The 22,136-nt window shown below is 38.8% G+C and overlaps 1 protein-coding gene across 4 annotated transcripts; it reads left to right on the forward strand.

The window, feature by feature from the left end:
- Positions 1 to 4,579: 4,579 nt before the first annotated feature.
- On the forward strand, positions 4,580 to 20,766 carry LOC127791818 (porphobilinogen deaminase, chloroplastic-like). Of its 4 annotated transcripts, none has more exons than XM_052321929.1 (6): positions 4,580 to 4,869; positions 15,241 to 15,646; positions 17,554 to 17,760; positions 17,913 to 18,090; positions 18,193 to 18,301; positions 20,619 to 20,755. In XM_052321929.1, the coding sequence occupies exons 1-6, from the start codon at positions 4,646 to 4,648 to the stop codon at positions 20,623 to 20,625; spliced, it is 1,131 nt and encodes a 376-aa protein (XP_052177889.1). In that variant the 5' UTR covers positions 4,580 to 4,645; the 3' UTR covers positions 20,626 to 20,755. The 4 variants fall into 4 exon arrangements, with proteins under 4 accessions (XP_052177889.1, XP_052177890.1, XP_052177887.1 ...); XM_052321927.1 differs by lacking the exon at positions 4,580 to 4,869 and adding an exon at positions 5,353 to 5,643 and having other exon boundaries at positions 15,236 to 15,646; positions 20,619 to 20,766; XM_052321930.1 differs by lacking the exon at positions 20,619 to 20,755 and having other exon boundaries at positions 4,581 to 4,869; positions 18,193 to 18,503.
- Positions 20,767 to 22,136: the final 1,370 nt, after the last annotated feature.

Raw genomic sequence — 22,136 nt, forward strand, 5'->3', positions numbered from 1 at the left:
GGCAATTTTCTTCCAGAGGTACTTCTTCCAATTCATCCACCGGCTCCGCTGTTTTGGGATCTTCAGGTCCTTCTAGTAGAAAACTGACCTCCTTCGGGGGGTCAACATCCTTCTGCAACCCTGCTTCTTTACTCTTCGCCATGCCTATAGAGGCCATGTAACATTCACGGGCTAAGCGCAAATCTCCCCGCACTTCGCCCGTCCCCCTATCCGTGGGAAACTTCATCATCATATGATACGTGCTTGGGATGGCTCGAAGGGCATTGAGACCCGATCTTCCCAGAATCATGTTGTAAGCCGAAGGCACGTCTGCTACCAGGATATCTAGCATAACACGAGAAGTTCGGGAACCTCTCCCTACCGTCAACGGGAGTTGAATAATCCCTTCTGAATATACGGCTTCACCATCAAATCCCACCAAAGGGACCCTCGCTGCCCTTAGCTGTGTCATTTCATACCCCATGCCTAAGAAGGCTTGCCGATACAAGATTTCTGAAGAGCTTCCTGGATCCACAAGGATCCGCCGAAGTTCCCACTTCCCGAGTTCAGCTGTTATCACCAGTGGGTCATTTTGAGTTGGGTACCCCGGGAGGTCGCTATCTGAAAAAGAGATTGGATCCACGTTCCTCGATCTCTTCAGCCGGGTCGCATTACTTTTTTCGTCCTTCATGACTGGGACCTCCCCCGCCGCGAGTGTGTGGAATATCGGAGGCTGAGGATGATCATCTTCTCTTCGATGTGATCTCTCCCGCTGGACCCGATTTCGATCCTCCGCGCGGTCTCTCTTGGGGGGGCTTCTTGATCGCGACCGTCGATCCTTTCTCCCCTGAGAATCACCTGTTTTTGCCACGTAGCTCCTCAGGAAACCCCGATTGATAAGTTCCTGAATCTCCTCCTTTAATTGGTGACACTCTTCCGTGTCATGACCATGATCTCGGTGGAATCGGCAATATTTACTTCTGTTCCTTTTGTCAGATGGTGCCTTCATCGGTCGAGGCTTTTTCAAGTAATCTTTTCCCTCAATAGTAGCGAGGATTTCTGCCCTCGGGGCGTTCAGAGGAGTGAAACCCGCCGAATCCCACCGAGGGCGATGCTTTTCTCTTCGGTCGTCACTCCTCCTTTCCTCGGGATGCTTCTTTTTATCCTTCTTCTCCACATGCTCCGCCCTCTTAGCCTGCATGACCTCTTCGGCATTTATGTACTTCGTGGCCCGGCCTAATATGTCCGTGAACGCGCTGGGAGGCGTTTTGGCTAATGATTGGGCGAAAGGGCCGGGCCTCAGGGCGTTCTGGAATGCCACCATAGCAACATTGTGGTCAAAGTTCTCGATGCTCAGGGCTTCCATATTAAATCGTGAAACGAAATCCTTCAAGGGCTCTCCTTGGTTCTGCTTCATACTCACCAAGGCCATGGTGGACCTTCGGTGTCTTCGGAGAGGTGCAAAGTGCGCCAGAAAGCTGCCCCGGAGTTGCGCAAAACTTATGATGGAATGATGAGCCAGGTTTGAGTACCACGCCCGTGCGTGCCCCTCCAGAGTGGCCAAGAAAACTCTACACCACATCGCGTCTGAGGCGTCCTGTACCATCATATGTGAGGTAAAGAGATCCAGGTGATCCATCGGGTCGGTGGTCCCTGCGTAGGGCTTAATGGCCGGGATACGGAGACGTTCTGGTGGTATGGCCGCCATGATCTCTGGGCCAAGGGGCTGATTTATCCTTGGTCCCTGAGCCTCTCCGGTCCTTGGCTTTAGGGCGGCCATCTCCTCCTCCAACTGCCGCAATCTTCTTTCCTGCCGCTGCTGCACAAACGACAAGTCAAGAAACTCGGCCGCCTCGCCGTCATCTGGCCCTGGCCTCTGCGGATTCTCGTCCCGTCGATAAGATTCCTCTTCTCTTGGGGGCTCGCGCCTTTCCTCCGCCCGAGAGTGCTGGGCTTGCTGATGCTGGCCGTCTAGAAAACCCATGAGTAACTCCGTCAATCGTTGTACTTGACCCTCCAGAAGTGCTATCCGATCAGGAGGAGGCGGAGGGCCCTCCGGACTCCGAGCCCTCCCCGGCGGGCTTCGGGGAGGGTTCTGCTGACTTGGTTCCGGAACGGGGTTGCTCCCCATGGCCCTAGACGGCTGTCTTCTGGTCGCCATTCACGGTTGAGAAGATTGTCCGCTGCACTGGAAAGACAGAAGAGAAGAATGTCGGCCCCACGGTGGGCGCCAATTGATGAAGGATTTTCGGAAGTGGTAGCCGCACGTTCCCTTCTTGCCTCTCTGAATGTACCTGCAATGGTGACGGGGCTTGCTCCCCCGGTCGATCTCCGATGATTCAGTTAGTTCTTTGATCTAGGGTTCCTTGTCCTTTTTAAACTATGTTAATTGATGGAAAAAATAAGGAGAATCCCCCACCTTCTTCGCTTACCTTTTCTCGGGATAGGAATCATGAGGGATCTTCGGGATCTTCCTCCCGCCTTCTTCGGGACTTTCCCGATAAGGGTTTTGCGATAGCCTCCGCCTCCGAGGAGTTCGGGATAACTGTTGCCTCCGTGATCTTCGGTGGGATAGCCTGTTCCTGAGATCTCGGGGGTTTCTCTATTGAGTGCTTATCTGATTGACGTGGCAATGCTTGTCTGCTGTGTATCTTTTGACCGCTGTTTAGGTATTCGTCTCGGCGTAATTATGGGACCGAGGGCGTTCCCCTCATCAATTTCCTTTTGTATTTTGTTTTCCCTCCTACTTGTCTCTTTTAAAAAATTTGGGTGATACAAAACGCATCTTTAACTATAAGAAATAATGTCCATATAAATTATAATAAAAAGGAAGAAGAGGAAAAAAAGAATTGATGGTCTTCTCTTTATTATAATTTATATGCACATTACATAGAAATATTTTGAATAATGATATTTATAAAGTTAATTCATATTAAAATTAATGAAATGGTATTTCTTTTTTTGTCAAGTGAGAAAGATTATTTTTTACTGTATATTAAGATAATTAGATTATTATAAATTTATGTATATTTATTTTTAAAAAATTTTATATCATATTATTTTAGACAATAACATTATCATAATTTGTTCATGTGGCACTTTGTTTTCTATTTATATTTCTTTCAAAGAACACCTAGATTGATCTAGATTTGTGTTCGAACTTAGAACAAAGAGCTAGGTTCTATAAACCCAAATTCATTATCTCTTTCTTTTAGGTTCAAAGAACACCCAAAGTGCCTCTTGGGGCATAACTCGGATGGCAAATGACGGGTCATGATATGCAGGTGTCATCCCGATGGGTCGTGAATTCAAATCCTGACCTCCTTGAGACATATTCTATGATTTACTTCTTTTAGCAAAATTAATGGACTAAGCACTAGAAACTCTCGCAAAAAATGGTCATCTCAAAAACACCTAAATTGATACGAGTTTTTCAAATCCAAATCTAATATCTCTCTCTTCCTAGGTTCAAATAACACCACGAACTTAAACTATTTTAGGTCCTTTAAAGCCAAAATAGAGATACAGGTTCAGTATCTTTCTCTCTCAAATCAATTTGATTTTTCAAGCATTTTTTTGGGGGGTTTTATCGACTAGGTTATTAGCAATGCCATTACCAACCACCACCAACACTTATTTCGTTTTATTTTTTATTTTCAATTATTGAAGAATTTTTAAATTTTTAATAAAATTAACTCTCGTTACTTCCTAACAAGGGAGTATATGTTATTGGTTTAATCTAAAACGAGATTAGTGATATTTTTAAAAAACAAAGTGATTGGGGAAATTTAAGTATAATTCAATGGTGGTTTATGAGATTTATCTTTTCTTTTTTCTTTTGTAAGAGATCGTAAATATTATTGAGATTATGTACGTCTAAGCTAAATTATTATATTTTTTATTAAAAAATTATATATTTTTATAATTAATATTATTAATTTATTATAAATCCAAAAAGTTATATATGTTGCTTATGTTTTACCCATTTAAGCAAAATTAGGATTTTTTTATTGAAAATTTTATATAATTTTATAATTTATATTTAAAAAATATTTAATATTATCAGGTAATAGCATAGGAGCATGGCATGGCATAATTTTGAAGAACTCGTCTACAGGGTCCAGTAACCTATCAAGAAGTGATTGAAGGTTGCAAAAATAACAAAAATACCTTTATTCAAATTGTAAATTTGTTTCCCCTGTTTCTTGCTTGCCTGCCTCATCTCTCTCTTTCTATGGCCGCCTCCAACAAGTATTGACCGTCACTGCATTGTCTTCGCCTCTTTGCCTTGTCTTGCAGTTACGATGTAGTGATGATCAACACTTACTAGAGACAACGTTATGGAATGAGAAAGAAATGACGTAGGTAAAGAAGGGGCAAATGAAGCAAATGTACAATTTGGGTGAAGGTAGTTCTTTCAATTTTTCTGCTCTTTGATCAGTCTCTCGGTAAGGTTGTCGGACAAAATAGATTAATATAATTTTAAATATTATTTTTTTAAATTTAAAATGTGACATGGCATAATTTCTGTCCGACGTGGAGGATAAGTGGAGCGGCATCGAAACAAAGTGCAATAAAACCAACAGATGGAGCCAAAATACAAAAACCCAATCTTCTTCTTCCTCTTCTTCTTCTTCTCCTCTTCACTTTCCATCCTGTTGCTTCAATGGAGACGGCGACAACGACGATGCTCTCGCTAAATCAAGCTCTCTTCCCTTCCAATTTCCGGTCTCTCGGCTCAGTCTCCGCTCTTGGCGTCTCTCTGCCGTCGCCAAAGGCTCCGTCCACCATCCGTTGCCGCCGCAGAAATGCGGTCACAAGGGCCTCGGTCGCCATCGAACAGCAGGCTCAGACCAAGGTAGCTCTCATTCGAATCGGCACCAGAGGAAGGTAATTTTTCTTTTCAATTCACTGAAAGATCTAATGTTGTCCGTGCACCTACTGGCTGAATGGAAAGTCAAAACTGTAGTTCAGACTGCGAGGTCCCAGGTGTCCTAGGGTTTTGAATCTCGGGAGAATGCAAATCATGTGTTTGTTTTGTGTACTGTTTTTCTGTTTCGGAAGTCTCGATGTGCATTGTGTTGTTTTGCCCCAATATAATTGGAACTGAAGAATAGTTAACAAGATCCAAGCTCTGATTACTTGAGTTTAGACGTAGAGGAAAAGAAGAGTTGAGCAGATTACCTTAATTGATAACCACTGACCAGCATCAGAGGTTATTTAGATTAAATGAATTTCCAGATCTTAAGGAGGATCGTCTGATGTTGACTTGCATCTGTAACTTAAATATACTATGACCGGGGAAAAGAGGCGGATATGCTATGAGTGAAATCAAGCCTTTGATTACTTATGTGACAAGGCAATTATCTTTCCCAATAAGTTGTTTAAATGGTAAAAGGAAAAGCCTATCAAGTGATAAAGGTGAATTTTGAGGGGGAAAAGGATGGTTCATCGTATAACAGAGATTTTAAAATTTCTTACCATCTTTCTTCACCTACTGGTTGCCTACATGTCTTGCATGTGAGAGTTCAAACTTCTGGAGCCTTTAATAGGTTGATAGGTGGTTATCGAGGAAAAAAGCGGTTTGAAAGTTGGGGACAGAACAGCTCAAAGGAATCACAATGTAGTTTTGCTGAAGACTTGGGATGCTTGTGCTGCTATGAGGTGACATCTGATCAGAAGAATGCATTAGTATCAATATACATGTCTATATATGTATACATGTATTCTATATAGTTTTTACAAAGAAGGTAGCTTATGAAGCTTAGGAATTTCAAAGTGGCATATACTCTACAGGCTTCAATGCCCTGAAGTCAAACAATGAACAGTTGATGACCGATGCATCAGAACTATTGAAAATTTTAGTTTTCAATCCCATAATATGAGTATGAATATTTTTTTGGCTCTTGATAGCATATCAGGTTTCAAGCAACCTTGTCATCAACCTGCTTTTAACATAAAACGACCTTATTGCCAATTCAATTGTGTTATAGATGGTTAACCACTTCAGCTGAAATCCATAGTGGATACATTGGGGACTTTGCAAGTTTTAGCAATAACAAATAAAACGCTAAGGTGGTTGGCTGGAGTTCAATGTGGGCAGGCCAGTTAGAAATCCATTATTTGGTGGAAAGCTAGAAGATCAGATTGCCTATGTGAAAATGTAAGTTCAAATTTATGGAAATAATGTGGTGCAGATGAAAAGGAGGTTAAGATTTCACCTAGTTTACTCTTCACAATGCCTCAGATTAGTAAGGCTGAGCTGGGCTATTTAGAATCTAAAGATCTCCAACTGTCCGGAAGTGGAGGTGAACTTGAATTCTGGTTGCATCTGGGTGATAAGATTGTGGAAGGAATAAGTCCTAGCTAATGGAAAACATGAGATGAAATTAAACTAGAGAATGGTCAAGAGTCTTCAATATATTGTTCCGGAATCCAATTGGCATCTGGGTGCACACTTTGTCACAGTTTTTATGTTTTCTGAACTGAAAATCTGCAATTGGTGGTTTGGATAGCATGTAGGGGAGAACGGCATATTGTTTGCAGTATCCATAAATTTGCATATTTCTTCTGTTTCTTTGATTCCTTTGCTCATGATGCTTCCATCATAACTGCTTAATAAATACCTGCGTATCCCTTGGCAACCCTTCTTCTGCAATGGAATATTTGTTTGTGGTGGTTAAACAAGCTCTGGGAACAGTGACATGATTCTCTTTGTAAGCATGGTTCAAATCTCATGCTTACTTTGTAGTTTCATTTCTTATATTATTGGCGTGAAGAAATGGTGTGAGACTATTTTTATACATACCTCACCTTCACATATCACCTGTTATATTGATGCTAAATAGGCTTTCTTATGGATGTAAATCAAGAGATGTCTAGTCATATGGATTGAATGGTTACTAAAATGAGTTCAAGATAGAAAGAGAAATTCATGTAGTCAAAAACTATCTCTGAGTAACTGTTGCTTGCAAAAACTGTCTGATAACTGTTGCTAGGTCCATTCTATCTCATTGCAACATCAAAACAAAACATCATATTGCAATCAGGTAAAACTTACTTGTAGATTTGAGAGAATGGGACATTTCGTTGGCCCGTTAAGCTCTTTGAGAGTTGGGTGTCTTACCATGTCTCACTTTTCCTTTCTTTATTATAATTGAGAACTAATGATAACTCTTTTTCTTTTAGTTATTGAAAAATGAATGGAAGAGATATATTGAATGTTTGGATGCTGAATAAAATAAATGTTCTTCCTCACACTTCATTGATCTGTAGGTTGAAATGTGTATATACAAAATATCCTAAAAACTCTCCTAAAATATAAGAATAGATTACAACTAATTCAAATAACAATACATTACAGATTAGAATAAATTTGAACTTGGCTTCCCTCATCCGTTTTGAAACTGCTTCATTCTTTCTTTCATTTATCCTCTAAGTTTGAACTTCTCCTAGGTTTTCCCATAACAACCTCATCTCTTTATCCACTCGTTCACAGCTTGGAATCATTTTTCCTTTTATCTTCTTCAACAGTTATAAACAATGGTAGAAAAACTAATTAAGTACCAGGAATTGGATCTCCCTAGATGTACAAGTAAAACAACCATTTGAAATATTTAGTTTTAAAATTGGAGCTAAATTGGAAAAAGATCATCATCGTCATCATAACCTTAATCCCACTAGGTGGGATTGAATACATGAGTATTGGTTTTCTAGTCATATGAATCCATGACCATATCTTTTGTAAAGTCATATCAAAGGATTTTCCCCCAGGTGCATCTATTTGTCTCCTTCCCACATATTCCAGCTGTTTTATCATATTTTTTACATCTTATTTCATAAAGGTGCCACTCTCAATGAATAATCTGTTTCTTATTCTGTTTTCTTTTTTCCTGATATAGCCACACATCCACCAGAATAACTTTGCATGAATTACACTCTTGCACATATTAATATTTAATTGTGTAACATTTTGAGCCATACAACAAAGATAGTCTTATAGCTGTTTGTTTAGCTTTATAACTTCTGTATCAGATGTGTAAAATGGGCTAGGAAACAAAATGGGCCATGTGTCACGGAACCAAGGCCAATTTTGCTGCAGCTTAATTTACTTTGTTATTTCTCTTTATTGTTCAATTGTAATTCTCTTTTTCCAAGCTATTAGTTAGTTAGAGAGAATGTCCAGCTGTAAAGGTAGCTAGGATAAGACAAAATAGTTGGTTATGAGGGCTGTGATCTGCTGTGGCAGCACCCTAGGATAGCTATACAAGCTCAATCTATCCCTGTAAGACGCCATCGATTATCAAAGAAGGAATATAGTTCTTATTCTCTCTCAACTTCTCTCACTCTCTCTTTCTCTCGTTCTCTTCCAATCTCTCCCATTCTTTCCTCCGTTCTCTAGCTTCCTCGTTCAATACACATTGAACTAGAAGGCTTATTATTGTCACAATTCATAACTGTGACATTGGTATTAGAGCATCGATTCCGGCAACATAGTAACATCACGAGGGTAATGGCTGAAGGAACTCGCATGAAGAATATGGAGTTACAACTCCGGCAACTCACTTCGACCGTGGGGGAGTTCCAACATCACGTGGATTGTTTGGAACTAGGATCCGAGAACAATTACGAGGCTATCGGAGGAATGGAGCGTAGGCTCGAAGGTGGTTTGAATCAGATAAGGGAAGATATCAACCAGATGAGAGAAGAGATGGGGAATCAGCTTCAACGATTCATGCTGATGTTCACCTAGCAAAACCAGGTAAGAATAGCCCCTGACTTCCCTCCTAGAACTAGAACAGAACCTATTTTACATATTGAAAGGATGAACCAAGGAAATGGTGCTTCGGAGGTTGAGGTTGAGCAGGACGATGAGATCAAAATTGAAACAAGGAGAGGAAGTGAGGATAGGCTTAGTCCACCTCAACCAGGATTTCCCATGCCTCGAATGGAGATTCCGGTATTTGAAGGAACTAATCCTAGGTGGTGGATTAGGAAGTGTGAACGGATGTTCAAATGGTATAATGTGCCAGCAAAAAGAAGGGTGGCCTTGGTTGCTGCTTACTTTGATGATATGGTGGATGCATGGTTCCAAGGGTGGACCCGAATGAGGGAGAATTATACTTGGAGGGAATTTTCAGAAAAGCTATGTGAAAGGTTCAGGGAGAGGACCATGTCGGACACTATAGAGGAATTCAATAAATTAAGGCAAGCGGGGAATGTGGGGTCTTACTTGAGACGTTTTGAGGAGTTGAGGTCACTGATGACTAATAATGACCCCCATCTGTCGGAAGCTTATTTTGTTTCTAGCTTCCTTAGCGGCATCAATGAGGATTTGCGACTGGTGGTAAAAATGATAAGGCCTCGGACAGTGGAACAAGCTGCGGAGAGTGCCAAGTTGCAGGAGCTAGTGGTTGAAGCTCTTATGAAAAAGCAGAGACAACAATAGAAAGTGACGTCCAAGGGAAATTGGCAGCAAGGGATGAGCAGCAAAGGGACTTATAGAGACTCGATGAAAGGAAATACAGGGGGAAGAAATGTTGGTGGTTCGTATCAAGGGGGATGGTTGGAGGAGCATAGGAGGCAACCCGGCTCATGTTACAGGTGCGGTGATAGATACTATCCTTGGCACCAATGCAAACGCCAACTATTACTGCTGGAAGGAGATAGGGATGGTGAACTGGAGGCAAAAGAAGTAGAAGATTTCAGGGAAATTAGAGGGGAGAATGATGGAGAAATATCCCTCCATGCCCTCAAGGGGGATCACCAACAACAAGATAATTAAGGTTGAAGGGAAGGTGAAGGAAGGCAACTTGTCAATTTTGATTGACAGTGGGAGCACACATAGTTTCTTTGACGATAGCACCGCTAAGAAGCTAAAGTGCCAACTCACTGGGACATCGCCCTTGAGTGTGGTCGTTGCCAATGGAAATCGGGTGTTGAGCAATTCTGCCTGCCTGGGTTTCATATGGGAAATGCAGGAAGAAAAATTTGAGGCAGACCTTAGGTTGTTGCAGCTAGGAGGGTGTGATGTGGTGTTAGGAGTGGATTGGATGAAGGGGGTGAGTCCCATAAGCTTTGATTTCAACCGAATGGAAGTCTCCTTTGAAAAAGAAGGGAAAAGTATGACACTTACAAGTGGGTAAGAGGTTGCAACTTGCAAGATGATTACGGGTAAGAGACTGCAAAGGGTCCTCAAGAGCAAATGGAGTCAATTTACACAGCTATTTTCCATTGTGGAAGTGGAGGAGAATCCTAATGGGGAAGGGCTGGGGGAGCTACATCTCACTGTCAGCCACCAGCAACAAGGTGCCGACCAAGTATGTGCACAACCCTTTATTGATGAATTGTTGGCAGACTTTAAGAACCTCTTTGTGGAACCAAAGACCTTTCCTCCTAATCGAACTTTGGACCATGCCATTAACCTAAAACCAAATGCAGAGCTAGTCAATGTCAGGTCATACCGTTATGCCCCCGTCCAAAAAACCAAAATTGAAAGGATGGTAAAAGAGATGATAAGTCAATCCTTCATTAGACCAAGCCAAAGCCCTTTTGCTTCCCCCGTCCTATTGGTAAAGAAAAAAGATGTCACTTGGCGCTTTTCCCATACCCCTTGTTGAAGATCTTATGGATGAGCTACACCAAGCCAAGTTCTTTTCCAAGCTGGATCTGCGCTCAGGCTATCACCAAATAAGGATGAAGCCCGAGAACATCCACAAAATGGCCTTTCGAACACACCATGGTCATTTTGAGTTCTTGGTGATGCCCTTTGGGCTCACCAACGCCCCAGCCACTTTCCAATCTTTAATGAACCGGATATTTGAACCCTATCTAAGGAAAGTTCATCCTTGTGTTCTTTGATGACATCCTTGTATATAGCCCCACATTAGACCAACACCTCATCCACCTAAGAACCACTTTTGAGGTCCTTAAAAGAAACTAGCTATTCATCAAAAGATCTAAATGTGCATTTGGCCATAACCAAGTAGAATACTTGGGACACTTAATTTCAGAGGAGGGAATCAACACCGATCCAAGAAAGGTGGAGGTTATGCTCAGTTGGCCAAAACCCACTACAATAAGAGCTCTTAGGGGATTTTTAGGGCTTACTGGTTACTACCGCATGTTTGTTAAAGGGTATGGGGTCATGAGAAAACCACTTACAAACTTGTTAAAGAAGGGAAACTTCTAGTGGGGGTCGGAGGCAGATTCTGCTTTTGAAGAGCTGAAGGTGGCGATGAGCAGGGTACCCACACTACAACTGTCGGACTTCAACAAGCCTTTTGTGCCTGAGACGAATGCTTGTGGAGTTGGAATAGGCGCAGTATTGATGCAAGACGGAAGACCATTGGCTTTTCTGAGCCAAGCCCTCAGCCCTAAACACCTTAGACTAAGCGTTTATGAGAAGGAGTTCTTGGCTGTCCTAATGACTGTGGAAAAATGGCGCCATTATTTGGAGGCAGGAAGGTTTGTAATCAAGACGAATCACGAGTCCTTGAAGTTCTTGCTCCAACAAAAACTTCAAACTCAACTCCAAAAGAAGGGGATGGCCAAACTAATGGGGTTGGACTACTCTATTCAATATAAGAAAGGAAAGGAGAACCTAGCAGTAGATGCATTATCTAGGTGCCAAGAGGAAGCAGGTGCAGTCGCCCTGACTGTGGTAATTCCCGAATGGTGTGAGGAGGTGGTGGACAGCTATGAGGAAGATGACCATATTAAACGACTGCTGGAAAAATTGGCTCTAGGAAGTAAGGAGGCAGAAGGATATACGATGGTGGATGGGTTGCTGAGATATAAAGGCAGGATAGTAATAGGCCACAAGGAGGAGTTTAAGAGAAAAATTCTGCAGTCACTTCATGAGTCTCCTTTAGGGGGACATTTGGGCATCCAAAACACCTACTTGAGAGTGCGGCAGCTATTCCACTGGCTGGGGCTTAGGGTGACGGTCAAGGACTATGTTCTAGGGTGTGATACATGTAAGAGGTGCAAATATGAGAATGTGGAATACCCAGGACTTCTGCACCATTACCCATTCCAAAACAGTCATGGACAAGTGTGTCCATGGATTTCATCGAGGGGTTGCCACGTTCCGAGGGCAAGGATTGTGTGATGGTGATTGTCGACAGGCTGACCAAATTTGCACACTTTGTGGGGCTAACGCACCCTTACACCGCCCAAGAAGTGGCAAGGGCGTTCACTGACCGGGTAGTAGCAATGCACGGGATCCCTAAGACTATCATATTAGATTGGGATAAGATCTTTACCAGCCACCTTTGGAGGGAGTTGATGAAAAACATGGGCATAGAACCCAACTTATTGACTGCCTATCACTCTCAATCTGATGGGCAGATAGAAAGAGTGAACCAAAGTCTTGAAACCTACCTCCGCTGCGTGTGCTTGCTGCAACCAAAGAGTTGGCATAGGTGGTTAGCTCTAGCACAGTGGTGGTACAATTCCAGCCACCATGCATCTATAAAGATGTCACCCTTTGAAGCTGTGTTCGGGTTTAAACCTCCAATTCTACCAACCATCGAAGAGTGTACCTCAGCTGCCGTAGTTGAGGAGTATTTCCAGCAAAAGAAAGGGGTGATACAGCAACTCAAGCAAAAGTTGGCATCAGCTCAAAACCGGATGAAGCAGCAGGCCGATAGGAGGACTGACTGAGAATTTGAAGTAGGGGAGAATGTTTATCTACGGCTGAGGTAACCCCATCTTAAGTCCATTTCTCAAGGACTAGTCTCTAAATTCAACCCTAAATACTTCGGGCCCTTTCCCATAACGGCTAAGGTAGGCAAGGTGGTTTACCGTTTACAACTTCCTGAAGGATCCAACATCCACTCGGTCTTCCATGTTTCCCTACTAAAGAAGTCAACTGGACAGGAACGAGTGAACCCAAAATTACCCGTTTTACCTAGGGAGAAGGAAGTCACAAAGGAGCCGAAGGCTATATTGGATAGAAGAGTCATCTACCACAAAGGGGCCTCTCTTATTCAGGCGCTGGTCAGATGGCAAGGAGGATCTTTGAGGGAGGACACCTGGGAGTACCTTCCCCAACTACTACAACAATTTCCCCGAACCGCTAGCCTCTTAAACATTTCTTGAGGACAAGAAATTGCTGAAGGGAGGGGTATTGTCACGGAATCAAGGCCAGCCAAGGCCAATTTTTCTGCGGCTTAATTTACTTTGTTATTTCTCTTTATTGTTCAATTGTAATTCTCTTTTTCCAAGTTGTTAGTTAGTTAGAGAGAATGTCCAGCTGTAAAGGTAGCTAGGATACGACAAAATAGTTGGTTATGAGAGCTGTGATCTGCTATGGCAGCACCCTAGGACAGCTATATAAGCTCAATCTATCCCTGTAAGACGCCATCGATTATCAAAGAAGGAATACAGTTCTTATTCTCTCTCAACTTCTCTCACTCTCTCTTTTTCTCATTCTCTTCCAATCTCTCCCATTCTTTCCTCCGTTCTCTAGCTTCCTCGTTCAATACACATTGAACTAGAAGGCTGATTATTGTCACAATTCATAACTGTGACACCATGCCACCCAGCCACGAGGCTGATAAATAAAAAATATTTTTTAAAAATTTCTAACTATAAATAAATAATCTAAGTATAATTTAACATATAAATCAGTGTATTATTTGTAATTTTGTACGTTACATTCTGTAAATTGTAAGTTTGCATGTATTTTATGACTTTTTATTTGTCAATAGTTTGAGATAGTAAAATTAATTTGAGGTAATTGTCCTAGTTAAGAAATTGAATTATGTAATTTTGTGTATGATTTTTCAATAAAATGATGAAAACAATATTTAATACGATATTTTTATTGTATTACTAAAAGTTGTTTTTTAATTTTTTTAAAAAATTCCAAATGGTGGGCAAAGCGGGCCCAACCTGCACTGGCCAGAAAAAAAGGGGCTAACCTGTCACTGCCCATTACAGCTCTAGATTGTATGATTACATAAAATGCTGAAAGCATTTCTCCATAGTATCCCACCTTGTATCATCCTGAATAATTTCTCCTTTTTTTAATGATTGATCTATATTTAAATTGATCTTTTCTAGGAATAAATCTTCAAGTTCATGACAACATCATCTACACTTCTATTTGTTTACTAAACTTACATTTCATATATTTAGTTTTCAATCTGGTCAATTCAAAGCTATTCCAAAAATTTATTTTTATCCCTTAACATAACCATGACTCATAATCCATCAACAAGCCATGTTTATAGGCTTGATAAAACTCTTAAACAGATGGAACATATTTTAAATTGATCCTATCTAATTTACTGATCTATAAGCACAAAGTCTATTGCAAAATCTGTTAAAATTCCCAATAAAAGACAAAATCATTCAAGATAAACTTAAAAAATACTAATTATACAAAACCAATCATTATTCTCTTCAAATAAAACTAAAGAGTCCTAAAATTAAAGATTATGTGATGCCTTTCTTGACTCTATCATATGGACTACAGCTACAAATGTTTCTCCTTATGGGGTATGCCTTTGGTGACTTCATGAGTTGGGAAGTTTTCCCATGTTTTTACCATTTAAGGTTGGGAGATGCCAACTAGAATTAGATTCTGGTTGGACATTTGGTGCAACCCCAGGTCATTAATTGAGCAGTTTCTTCCTTCTATATTTGGCTGGTAATGGAGAGGCGGTTGTGGCTGGGTATTTCTATCTTTCTTTGTTGAAGAATCCTCTATTTTGTCTAAAAGGCCATGTGTTATCTACTTCATTTTTTTGGCTCAGGGAGGACTCCTTTTTGCCTGTTCTCTATGCAATTTTTGTTTGATTTACCATGCCGAAGCAGCACTATTTCCTTGGCTAAAAACATGTCCTACTGTAAATATTTTCTATTAGTATAACAGTTTTTCTATGAAATTTCAAAACATTGATAACCACCAGCACATCATCCTAAAAGTTATCATATTCGTGTAACTAATAAACAGCTCTTGATGTTATACAAAGTCAACAAATATCAAACAATACATGAGTACTTCTGTAATGATGTGCAGCAAAATTGATGGGCAAATTTTTTTTCTGCTGCATGCTACTAGCTCCTGAAACTGTGTTAACTTCTTGAAAAGAATACAGCAATAACTGAAGTTGAATATATTATCTACCTTAAATTGTATAATTGATACATAATAGATAGTCAATTGCAGAGGAAAAGCATCTTTTAAGCTAGATATTTGGATATATAGCTCCCATATGATTGTCTCTATCCATTCTTTGTGTAGGACAGCCCACTGGCACTTGCTCAGGCTCATGAGACACGAGACAAACTCATGGCTACACATTCAGAGTTGGCTGAAGAGGGTGCTATTCAAATTGTAGTAATAAAAACAACAGGTGATAAGATATTAAGTCAACCACTTGCAGATATAGGCGGGAAAGGCTTGTTTACAAAAGAAATTGATGAGGCACTCATAAATGGTGAAATTGACATTGCTGTCCATTCAATGAAAGATGTTCCTACATACTTACCAGATAGGACAATTTTGCCTTGTAATCTTCCACGAGAGGATGTTCGGGATGCATTTATCTCCTTAAGTGCAGCTTCACTAGCAGAGCTTCCAGCTGGAAGCACTGTAGGAACCGCTTCACTCAGAAGAAAGTCTCAAATTCTCCATAGATATCCATCACTTAAAGTGAGTATACTGTATTACATGTGATCACATATTTTTGCAAGTATTTGGTCATAAGCTCTCTCTCTCTCTCATGTTTTGTCTTTTGTTTTGGGGGGGGGGGGAGGTTTGATAGTCATGGTGGGACAAGAGAAGATGATAAGAGTAGATAGTGTTTGTTTGTCAACACGTTGACCCAATGCAAAATAGGAGGAAGTTCTTCTAGAGCTCTGATTCCTTGTTTCAAAATAGGAGGAACCCAATGCATTATGGTTTCAGAAAGTGAATAAACAGATTCAGCAAATTCTTTTAGGTTGTGTTTGGAGGTGGTCATTTGACCCCATCATTTGGGCTTTGGGATTTGAAATCCCAAATCCAATGTTTGGCTACCATTTTATAGAAGGGATTTGGATTTGGTCCAAATTTATCATGGAGTTGGAGTGTTGGACTTAATAAATAGGAGGATTTCAAATGACCCCACAAGGGGTGTCATTTGGACTAAATATTTAGTTATACATTGATTATAAAATATTTTATTCTTATTTATAGTTATATACAATTCTTTATTAAAATATTTACATGTATGTATATACATATATGTACACATAAGTATACGTACATATATGTGCATATATATAGTATGTGTGTGTGTGTGTTAGTATATATAGACATATATATACATTTATATAGGCACATATATTATATATACTATATACATATATTTACATATGTATGTATGCATATTATTATATATATGTACTATTTACATATATATATATGTAAATAGGTAGATACACATGTATATATATTTACATACATATGTATATGTATATATAAACATATTATATATATGTATTTATGTGCATATACATATATATATATATATATCTACATATATTAGAATGATTGGATTTGAAATTCTCATGTATAATAGTTATCCAAACACTTTTAAGTTTCAAATAACATCATTTCAAATGACAAAATTTGAAATGCAAGCTTTTCAAATTGTAGAATTTCAAACAAAATCATTTGAAATACCTCCATCCAAATGCAACATTATAACAAATATTTATATACATATGTATATAAATACATGTATATCATAAGTGCATGCATATGTATATATATAATATTTACACGTATGCATATGTACATACGTATAAATACATGCATGCCTATATAGATATTACATATATACATATAAGTATGTGTGGGTAGTTTATATTCATATGTACATATATATATCTGCTTATGCATTCTATTTATATATATGTACTATATACGCAGATATATATTTGTATATAGGTATACATATGTACCTATATTTTATATATAATTGTAAGGATGTACACTATACATATAGTATATGTATGTATACTTACACTTGTATAATATGTATGTGTTTACATATATGCATTATGTGTGTGTGTGTGTGAAATATTTTTTTGCTGGGATGTAAAAAATATTTAAGCATATAATTTTTAGTTTTTTCACATTTTCTTTTTACACTAATTAGAATGATTGAATTTCAATCTAACATATAATAGTTATCCAAACACTTAAATTTCAAATGACTGAATGAATTTAAATGCAAGCATTTCAAATTCTCCCTCCATCCAAATGCAACCTTATAAAATGTCCACAGTAGGCACTAGACAATCTCCAGCTTTCTAAATACTTTCTTCTGGAGTTTAAAAGTTTATGCGCAATATTTTACTCGCTGAGAAGGTTCAATTCTGAACAATTCCAGACTTGCTCAGTTAGGCATGTGATGTGTGTAATTGCTCTAAAGCGTTAGAGCTGGCTTCTTCTAGCATATGCCTCTTTGGCTCATTTGGGGATTTTGGCTTATGTGGCACCTTATGGTGGTAGTTTACTTACTGGTATGGTTGTCAATATGTTGTTATTTTTGTGGGTTTTTTCATCTGTAGGTGTTGGAGAACTTCCGGGGTAATGTTCAGACACGGTTAAGAAAATTAAATGAAGGGGTGGTCCAAGCAACTCTATTGGCTTTAGCAGGACTCAAACGCCTAAATATGACTGAAAATGTAACTTCAGTTCTTCCCATTGATGATATGCTTCCAGCGGTTGCTCAAGGGGCTATTGGAATTGCGTGTCGAAGCGACGATGATAAAATGGTAATTTCAGTTCTTTCTTTGAATTATGGCTGGTGGTGGGATAGGTGGGTTATGTAATTTGTTTTTTCATTTTTGTTGGTGGGCAAAAAATCAGTTTAGGTATGTATGTATGTTTTATAAGGTGTTGGTGGTGGTGCTGTTTTTGCATTCAGGCCGACTACATAGCCTCACTGAATGAGGAGGAAACAAGACTAGCGGTTGCATGCGAGAGGGCTTTCCTCTTGACATTGGACGGGTCGTGTCGCACTCCAATTGCGGGATATGCTTGTCGGAATGAGGATGGGAATTGCATTTTCAGAGGACTGGTGGCCTCGCCCGACGGAACCCGAGGTATTATATTATATTATATCATTAGAACAGTGCTTGCTGATTGGAGAAAAATATGGGGGATGATGGTGAATTTTAATTATAATTATAATTATAATTTTTCAGTGCTAGAAACTTCTAGACAAGGGCCCTATGCCTACGAAGATATGGTTCTGATGGGAAAGGATGCCGGGAAGGAACTTCTGTTGAGAGCAGGGCCAGGTTTTTTTGATTCGTAAGTACTTTAGCCAGATTAGACGAAGCATTGTGTTCCTCCTCTTCCAATGGGGAGGGAGGGTTCATTCTTTTGTTTCTCTTTTTATGAGAACCCCCACCCTCAGTAAGCCAGCAGCAGCAGCCAAATGCCGTCTAAATATCAAATATCCATATTGAGGTTCATTAGCTTGTTTGTTGTTCTGTTGGCTTGGATTGGATTGGCTGTCGAAATTAGTGAAAATTAGGGTGGGTGGGTGGGTGGGTTCTGGATAAGTAGTAGTCATGGGAGTTCAGATCCAATTATTCATCAGGAGAAAACAAGCGGTTTATTAGGGTGGTTTCTGTATAATCGTAAAAGCCCGTTTTTGGTGTTAGTTATCTTTCTTTCTTTCTTTCATGATTTATGCTGTGGTGTGGAATAATGGGTAATGGCGGTGTACTGATTGATATATAACTAATGTTATTTAGCTATTGGTTACATTATATAAGCTTAATACATCTTAAAGTCTCTCAACTATTACAAAATATGACATTGAGTCCCTCATCTAAAAAACTTCCAGATTTGGTCTTTAAACAATTAAAAAAATATATTTTTAGTTCTTACCGTTTACATCCGTTTGTGTGTCACATCACGCACCATTTAAGGTGCGTGACATAATTTAGTCTCAGTGAAATATATATATATATATATTTAACAATTAATATACATATATACAATTATAGATATATATTTTGTTAATGCAGTCGCGACCATTACCCCCTCCTCTTTATATATATATATACATACATATTGCACAGACCCACCCCCTTCTCTTTCTGTACAGACCCACCCCCCTTCTCTCTTTCTCTCTCTCTATATATATTGTATAGTCCATCACCCACCCTCGACCAGCTCTCTCTCTCTCTCTCTTGCAACAATGGTCGCGTTCATCGCGGGTGGGCGACAACTACGTTCATAGCGGCCATATCTGTGCGTGTGTTTGTGTATATTGGGGGGTTGGTGATGGTCGCGACCATGGTTGGGGGGATGGGTAATAGCCGCGGCCATGGCGACTGGCGGTGACTGTCATGGCCGCAACCCTCCCCTCTCTCTCTCTCTCTCTATATATATATATACATACACTACACAGACCCATCCCCTCCCATGGCCGTAGCCAGCTCTCTCTCTCTCTCTCTATATATATATGTATATATATATATACTGTACAGCCCATCACCCATCCCCGGCCAACTCTCTCTCTCTCGCAACAATGGTCGCGTTGATCGCGGCTGCCATGGCGGGTGGGTGATGACTGCGTTCATAGCGACCATATGTGTGCATGTGTGTGTGTGTGTGTATAGGTTTGAAACAAATATAACGGAGCCATTTACTCGTATTGACGGCAAGGACTAAAAAGCTATCTTTTTAATTGTTTAAAAATTGAATCTTGAGGTTTTTTAGATGAGGGACTCAATGTCATATTTTGTAATAATTGAGGGACTTTAAGATGTATTATTAAGCCCATTATATATTATTAATTATAATATATATATTATTAATTATAATATATATATATACTTATTAATATTTATCTCATCTTTAATATTTTGATGAATAGTTAAATTCAAATACAACACAAACGTGTTTAATTTTTGCAATTGAATTTATGGTACTAGGTCTATCTATCAGAGTCATTAGCGTCATCCACGTACGGTGTGGTGTTTGGACTAGGGGTTAGTCATTGTAATTGAATGGAATAAAAAAATAAATAAATATCAAGTAAGAAAATGGGAAAACAGAGATGAAACGAAAGAAAGTATTAATTAGCCGGTAACTTAAAAAGTCATATACCCTTATAAGTAAATCCAAAAATACATATACAAATACTAATATTATAAGTTTACTAATAAATGAATGAATTGTTAGAAAAATATAATAATTTTTTTTTCTAGCCTACTCGTACTCTTTCTCCTTCATTCTTTAATTTAAGATTGTTATCCAATTATAATAAAATAATTATATTATTAGTCAAATAATAATAATATAATTATTATTTAGAAATATAATTTTTATAATATTATATTTAAATCAATAATATAAAAATAATACAATACTATATAAAAATAAATAAATAAACAGTATATAAAATCTTCCTATACACCGTGGTGGACTGCCGCTCCTCCACTTCCTACACCCCGTGGATATCTCCTTCTGGTGGTATGTTCCTCTTCTTCTTTTTGCTGTGATTTGTTCACTAATTTTTTTTTTTTTTTTTTTATGCTTTCTGCAACTTATTTACACCATTCTTTATCTTCTCTTTTTTAATCTTTTAATTTTTTATTTTGTGTATGTGTAGATTTTGATGCGACACTTGGATAATCTCTCTTTTATTAGTGATGAAGGGATTAGTTTTGGCAAAATGAATCTTTAGTTCTTGACAATTCTATTGTTACCATGGCTTACGTTAGCTATATAAACTCTCTTTTATAAGTGCATTTCGAACTATTAACTTTATATTTAAATAAGTTAAAATTATTACAAATATTTAAATTTACGTTTTAAACTTTTTAAATGCGTTGACATGAAGTAAATAAAGTATCTTACTTAGTTGATGAGCTCACCACATTCACCTGATTTTTACAATTTTCCTGATGATATATTGTGCTACCTTTTGTTAGAGATGTTTTTAGCCAAATCATAGTTGGATTCTTAGAAACTAAAGGGATGAGATTAAAGCACATAATTGGAGTTAGTTAACACAAGTTAGAAGTGATTTTTAACTTCCCTCTAACTTCACCCACCCTTTCTTTGTTGAGAAATTAAATCTCATGTTTGCAACAAGACGACCATGCTGCCACAAGGAAACGTTAAATCTCATGTTTACAAGAAGACACTGCTCTGCCACTTTTCCTTGAATGAGGCTCGAAGGGGATAGCATTTAATTCATAGCTAAACAGGAAAAATGAAAGTACACATTTATTAGTAAATTGTAAATTTGATTCAAAGACATTTTAAACTATAATACAGGAAATGGCTGATAAATCAACCATATGCATAATGCATTAAAATTGCCAAATGCTTTCTAAAACAGTTTTTGATTTAGTTCAACTATTAGTCTCATAATTAATTTCAAAATTTATATTACCCACAACATGAGATAATGAAGAAAGAAATTACATATTACAAAGTAACAGAACATTGATTTGTCATGTCATCCATTAATATAATATTATTCGGATCCAAAACAAAAACATTCAAGCACAAATGGCACACCGACAGAACCTCGGAAATGTGATTGGAAAGGAAAATCAATGGGGGAAAAAACCATATTACATTACATATTCAGTTGTTTAGTATTCAAACCAAACAAAACATAAAAACTTGCATACATACATTGATTCCCTTCATTGCTATTGCACATCAAGCTTATAAAACTGTCACGACGGTATTGAATTTCAACATTGCCGAAGTTTGCATTGACCTAGAAAAGTTGACTCCCATAAGCCAATTTCACCACTTAAAATGGGGGGGAGGGCAAACCTAGAGACCGGACCATGGCAAACCATTGTGTTTAAATATGTAAAATCGCGTTGCATTGCAATTGAACCCCCCGAGTCCTTAAGTCTGTCTAAATCCGATTCCCATGAACCGTTCTCGGTCTTCTCTAAGTTTCCAGTTTAGAAGAAGAAAAACCCTGAGAAATTTTAAAAGTAAATTAAAGGAAATACCAAGCTAATTACCAAACTACTACACTTTTTATGTCATGTTAGTCCATGCTGGAAGTGGGGGGTTCAGCATTAGAAAATTTATTCAGACAAAACTGGCTCCCGGGAGCAGCGAGGTACTGTGAAACTTACTCAAGTTCTACTCTTCT

The sequence above is a fragment of the Diospyros lotus genome, chromosome 15 (assembly GCF_014633365.1).
Source record: "Diospyros lotus cultivar Yz01 chromosome 15, ASM1463336v1, whole genome shotgun sequence".
Taxonomy (NCBI): domain Eukaryota; kingdom Viridiplantae; phylum Streptophyta; class Magnoliopsida; order Ericales; family Ebenaceae; genus Diospyros; species Diospyros lotus.

Coding starts and splice junctions, on each gene's coding strand:
- LOC127791818 (XM_052321927.1), top strand. CDS start 5,368: ATGGTAAAAGGAAAAGCCTATCAAGTGATAAAGGTGAATTTTGAGGGG. Junction 5,644..15,235: donor GATGCTTGTGCTGCTATGAG/GTGACATCTGAT, acceptor TTCTTTGTGTAG/GACAGCCCACTGGCACTTGC. Junction 18,091..18,192: donor CTCGCCCGACGGAACCCGAG/GTATTATATTAT, acceptor ATAATTTTTCAG/TGCTAGAAACTTCTAGACAA.